Source organism: Aptenodytes forsteri, unplaced genomic scaffold, assembly GCF_000699145.1.
Source record: "Aptenodytes forsteri isolate BGI_AS27 unplaced genomic scaffold, ASM69914v1 Scaffold119, whole genome shotgun sequence".
NCBI lineage: Eukaryota > Metazoa > Chordata > Aves > Sphenisciformes > Spheniscidae > Aptenodytes > Aptenodytes forsteri.
In genome coordinates, this window is record NW_008796165.1 from 4,784,781 (window position 1) to 4,790,930 (window position 6,150).

The following is a 6,150-nucleotide window of genomic DNA, read 5'->3' on the forward strand; positions in this document are numbered from 1 at the left end:
GGGAGGGGGGGGGGGGGGAAGGGGGCAAAAGGCTTCCCCTGTATTTTTATATTAAGAGCAGTCCTAAACAGAACAGCTAATCTAAGGAATAGCATTTCCATTTAAAATTCATCAGAGCTTACACAAAAAGGAGCTCTACTGTCATCACTGATACCACTGAGAAGAAAAGCGTGTGCTGAAGCTCAATGACACTATTAGAACTGTTAGAATAACCTTCCAGAACAGGAAATTCTCAGCCACTTACCATCCAAGTTAGTGGGGTGGCCAGAAAGTAAATATCCAATTCATATTTAATGCCCATCATGTCCAGCAGCAGCAAAGAGGCTCAAATGCGTCAAGGTTGTAAGTAGAGGTACCAAGTCTTCCCCATCTGTTACCTTCTCTTCCTTGTTTTCCACCAGAAAAGGACAACTAATGCTAACCAAGTAGCCCATCTGCTCTTATCTACTGGTAACTCCTAGCTGTCTATAGTAGCCTCCTTCCAGATGGTCAGGCCAGCTAAAGATGCTAGCTTTGGTGTACCTTAGAGAGTTAACAACCTGATTAATATCTCTAATGTGCTGGAATGATTTCTTCAGATTTTTACAGGACAAATTCACCATTTATTTCAGTGAGCTTAATCCAGTCATAAGAGGCATTCGTACTCTTAACAATACTTCCTGAGACAGACATTGGATAAGCCAATTTACTCTGAAGGGCAAGAGTTTTAATATTTCCTTTTGCTCAGGAAAAGCCCTCTGATCTAATTCTCCACTGTCCCTACTGAAGCTCCTGTGTTAGAATAGGTTTCTGGCCAACGAAACCGGAAATCTGAGGAGACAGATTTACTCATTCCTTGAATGAGTTTTCTTCTGTGAGTTTTACAGCACAGCTACACCTCCTTCGCAGCGGCTGGTGATCATGTTGGCAATTTCAGTCCAACTGTCCATATGAGGGTTATAAACTTCAACAGAGTCAGAGGTTACCGGAGCAGCAAAATCATGACTGGGAGCTCGGCCTCCCGAGGCATAAAGAAATCCATTCACAGCCACAACACAAACACCAGCTCTTGGTATCTTCATTGATGCAACTTCAACCCACTTTTCCTAATGAGAAGGTGAAAGAGTCAACAAGTAGTTTTAGGGTAAGCCCTGATTCTGATAAAAGTAACTTTTAAAGCTTGAAGACTGAAACATATACAAAGAACACTACACATACACTTCACAGGCTCAAACATGGTATGTGTACAGTATCAAGAGGATATCAAGACTGAAATGACAACACTTTCAAAAGTGGTCCAAATCATGCTAGTCACTAAAGGACAGATCACATACTGTCTGTACACAACAACCCTCCCTTTCTTCAGTCACTGCAAGATGCAGTCTGTCTCCAGAACAGAGAATGGTACAGAGTTTGAGGTGGGAAATAAGGAAAATTTGATTAAATTCCAAATGTGAAACAGAATGGCACACTGGATTGTGTTCTGCTTTTAACACTAGCAACTGTTCAAAGGGCATCATATAAACATGAGCAATAATAGTCAGGAATAATTTCCTATCTTATTCAAAAGTTTAAGTGTTCAAAGAGATTTTTCTGGTCATGCTGAAACACCACTACATTTTGATGCAGAAGAAAGATCCTCAACTTCTGCAACAAAGGGCAACTCTTACTTTTTCCAGGGAGTTTTTTTCTCTCTAGTCAGATTATTGACCATTCTATCACAGAGGGGGAATCTATCCCCCCATCTTAACCCTAACAAGTATTTACCAAACTACAGTATATTCATGCATCACCAGTATTGGTTAGCTTTCAGTTTCCCAAAAGCATGCATACAATCTTCATAAACACTAAGTCAGATAGCAAGATTCTACAGACTGGTTAGGACAGAAAGACCCTGAGGTCACTGAAGCTTTGTTTCACTCAGATTACCAGCCAGTAGTGAAAAGGAAATGGAATTCCCGATTTTTTTCTTTTTAAAGAAAAGAAGCAGGCTACCTCTATAGCATCTTACACAAAATTGATGCAATCTACATTTATGAAAGAAAGGGGCACTACCACACCTCTTCAAAGGAGTATCTTTCTACAGTAGCAAGTGCATCCTGAGATTCATTCCAGCCTCCCACAGCATAGATACAATCGTTGAGAGCAGCTACACCAAGATACGCTCTTCGGGTGCCCATTGGAGCGAGCTCAGACCAGCGCTTAGATATTGGGTCGTAGACTTCAACAGAACGTAGCTCTACTCCTTCATTGCTGATACCACCAACAACATAAATCAAACCTGTAGAAACAGAGTTTTTTCTCTGTTAGGTTTCATAATACAAAAGTTTGAAAGACAGATAATGTTTGTCACAATACAAATTTCAGCCTGACATTAAGATGGTTTAAGAATGCCAGACAGAAGTTCTCCATTTGTCCAGTAGTAGTATAGATAAAGCTTTCAAATGAGTAACTTGAGGCTCAAGCACTAGAAGCTCTGATGAAAGCAATAATTAATCAAGTGCGGGGAGAGAATTCAGAGGGCTGCAAATGCTGACCAGGCCTGGATCAAATGCTTAATAAGCACATTTATAAATCAAGTCTTTAGACATGTCTGTCTTAAAATAACCTGTGGCAACTCTTCAGATTGTCACAAAGACACACACAAACCCAAACATGGGAGGTAAATGAAAGCAGTATCAGGAAGGACAATCAACTATTAAAGACTAGCTGGATAACCATACTGGCAGCCACGTAAAAACGGTTTTCATGAGTCAAAAGGCAGAAGACAGAGAACTTTATAATCTTTGAGTTCTGTAGAATTAAAAATATGGTACTAAAAGGACAAATAAGTGAGGCACAAGCTTGTGCAACTGACAGCACAGTACAAGACAAAGGTAAAAATTCATGACCGAAACATAAAGCTTCAAAATCCAATGGCTCTTGGAACTGTTTATGGATACAAACTTAACAATATTCACCTTGCATTTCACAACACCCAAAGCAGTAACGGGGCACAGCCATGCTTCCCACCACATCCCAACTATTTTCTTCAGGATCAAATCTTTCAATTGTGTTGCCGATCTCTGCTCCAACCCAACCTCCTGCAAATAACAGCATACACAGGAAAGAATTTAATGGCATGAAGCTGTGTGTTAGCTGCATTTTTAGACATATAGTGCACTGTTCCAGGACAGACTAATTCTGAAACCAGCATGTAATCCACAATGGAAATAAGTTATAACTGAACAATAACTAATCCACAAAGATCTGGTATACTAATGCTCATGTAAACAGCTGTTTTTCAAAACTTAAGTTTGCAAATTTGCAACACCAAGATGTAATATTTAAGATCAAATCAATTTACAAGTTCCGTGAATTAATACCTTTAAAATTAACTTACCCAAAGCATAGATAGCACCATAGCATGTGCATACTCCCAGTCCACAACGGGGATGGTTCATGGAAGCGACAGTGGTCCACTGCTTAGTAACAGGATCATAACATTCAGTACAGTCAAAAATCATCGAGTCCTTCTCACCTGTATAGTAAGAGCAAGAACCGAGACAGGGGAAACACAGTGTTTTGCACTGCAGATACAGAAGCATTCTTCAACTCCTTCCAGGACAGACAACATTTGAATACAAGATCTTTCTTTCAGCTAGCCAAACGGCCAAAGTAGCAAAAGCTTCATTTATACCTAGAACTGAATCATCACTAGGAACAGCTTTCATCAACAGTTCCCTGAAACACTACTGAAAACATCAGAGGGGTGAACAACCACAGTGCTACACACTTTTTACTCCGCAGCACAACTGACAGGGTTTTCAAGACCAAAGAATGTGTTCTGCGGTGACAAAAACAGTATACGTATGCATTCTTTAATGATGGGCTGGTAGAGCTACTCATCACATCCTTGTGCAAACATATATAACAAGCCTTTTCAGGTAGGCAGACCACAAGTGGTCTGTCCTGTACTACTGCCTTTTATGCTACGGGCTTCTGCTAGACTACGAGTGAGAAAAGAAATGCTATTAGTGGTGGTACACAAAGTCTGCAGTATATCCAGCATCTCTTAGTATATCTGCACATGTCCATATGCTTACCTGTGAGTTGCTATACCATGAGGGGAGAGCAGCTTAGTAAAAAATGGCCAACACAGGAGCCCAAACAGGCATTCACAGAGCAGTGATGGTAGAAAACCAAGGAACTCCAATCCAATTGTTATTATATCTAAAAGTTGTATTATCTACTGTTGGGTTCCTCAGAACCACTTACAGGAAGAATAATTTTAAAAATCTCCATCCATAAGTTCTCTAATATCCATGTAACAAAGAAAGCATATTTCAGCTGTTACCTCCAATGGCATAGACCATTCCTCCCACCACAGCCACACCCAGCCCACTCCGGGCCTGGTGGAGAGAGGACACTGTGGTCCAGTAGTGGCTGAAGGTGTCAAATCGCTCCACACAGCTGAGGGCTCTACTGTCACTCCAGCGTCCCCCTTGCAGTCGGGTGTACCCACCTGGAAAGTAAGTGGAAAGATCATGGCTGAGTAACAGATTCCTGCTCATCCCCATGCTCCTAAATCTAAACCATAGAAAAAAATGACAGTTACAGCCATTAGCCACTTTTAGAAGGAACTGGACTTTTCCAAGAAGCACTGTTTCTCCAGCACACAAAGAATGGTTACCTTGAAGGTCACGTAACTTGTACCTGAGCTGACTACTTCACCACAACACTATAAACATTACTGTTCATGTTCTCAGTAAAATGCAGAGACCAGCCAACATCCTTTGGTGTTACTTCCCACAGGGTGAAATAAGAGCATTCCCTTCCAATACAAAGCTCCAGCTTTGCTGAAAACTTGCAATTTCAAGTATTGCATCACATGAACCAAAGTATTCTGGACAGAGAAGACTTCAACTTTCAGGAGAACAAGGAGTGCAGTGAATTTGCATATACCATTCCAGCAGCGAACCATGGGCAAATCCTCTGCTGATTTGTAGCTTTCCACCCAAGGCAAATAATTTCTAGAAGGCAAATCTAGGCTTTGAATGCCATGTTGTAATGGCGTGAAATGTGAATGCTACCCTTCTGTGCAATTCTAAGGAGAAAGCAGCTAACATGGTAACTCAGCCAGATGAAATATTTTGCTATTTTTATATCTTTTGATTAAAAAAAAAATCCAGTACCCCTTTTGGTACTGTAATATGAGATACTACTTCATCATTTGTTTTACAAGGTTCAAACAGCCACATTCTAACCTACTGCATAAAGGTACTTCCTGGCTTTCCTCCGGGGACGACCTTTAGAAGCTTGCAGAAAACTGCTGACCTTGTTCTCTTTGGGAGATTTACAGACTTCACAATATTCTTTCAACAGAGTTTGCAGGGCCACCCGAAGGCTGAAATCTGGAATACCTTGAGGAAAAAAGCAGATGAAAAAAGATGTAGTGAAAAATTACAGACAATAAGTAATTCAGCTGTAGAAAAGTTACTAGCGTCTCCTAAAACAGCAGGCAAATCAAGATTGCCTACTTTTATACGACTTTTTCAAAAGCATGTTTTTAAAGTAAGCTGTGCTCATTTGTTAAAAAGTAGAATTTGTTTGGATAGAGTAAATCTTTTCAGTCATCGCGCTATTAATTTTAAAAAATCCATAAAAATCCAGTAACTCTTAACAACCCATGGTTTGCTCAAATCCAAACATCTGAAATTGTGTCTTCCCTTCTTTCACTTACTTTCTATGTATTTTAGTAGCCTTTGTGCTGGCAGCAGAGGGAATCGAACAGGCTCCAGTACTTCTACGACGTATTTCTTTCTTTTTCCCACATCCTTCAAAATCCATTGCATTGCCGCTATGAAAACCTGGTACTCGTCCTCGATGCTCAGGTCCTCACTTCGCAAGATCTTAATCAGCTGCTCTTTAGTCAGCGCCAGGAACTCCTCCCCGCTCTGCACCTCCAGGAAGTGCGCGTGGATGTAGCTCTCGGTGAACTCCATCAAGTCGTGACAGGCGATCTGCTCGGAGAACTGGAAGAGGCCGATGCAGTTCAGCGGGTCGATCTGCCCCTTCAGGAACTCGCAGCAGAGCTCCACCACCTCGGTGAGCTGCAGCATGTCGGCGGCGACGATCAGCTCCTGAACGTTGTGCTCCCCGATGCTCACCACCCCTGCGGGCACGCACACG

General features: G+C 41.4%; 1 protein-coding gene across 1 annotated transcript in view; it reads right to left on the reverse strand.

Moving 5' to 3' along the window:
• Nucleotides 1–17: 17 nt before the first annotated feature.
• IPP (intracisternal A particle-promoted polypeptide) overlaps nucleotides 18–6,150 on the reverse strand; it is an 8,127-nt gene continuing 1,994 nt past the window's right edge. Inside the window, exons 3-9 of the mRNA XM_009287464.2 lie at nucleotides 5,702–6,133; nucleotides 5,226–5,381; nucleotides 4,316–4,483; nucleotides 3,362–3,499; nucleotides 2,940–3,062; nucleotides 2,040–2,260; nucleotides 18–1,085 (exon numbers count right to left, since the gene is read on the reverse strand). Of these exons, the coding sequence (XP_009285739.1) occupies nucleotides 861–1,085; nucleotides 2,040–2,260; nucleotides 2,940–3,062; nucleotides 3,362–3,499; nucleotides 4,316–4,483; nucleotides 5,226–5,381; nucleotides 5,702–6,133 (1,463 nt within the window). The 3' untranslated portion in view covers nucleotides 18–860. The remainder of the gene's footprint in view (nucleotides 1,086–2,039; nucleotides 2,261–2,939; nucleotides 3,063–3,361; nucleotides 3,500–4,315; nucleotides 4,484–5,225; nucleotides 5,382–5,701; nucleotides 6,134–6,150) is intronic.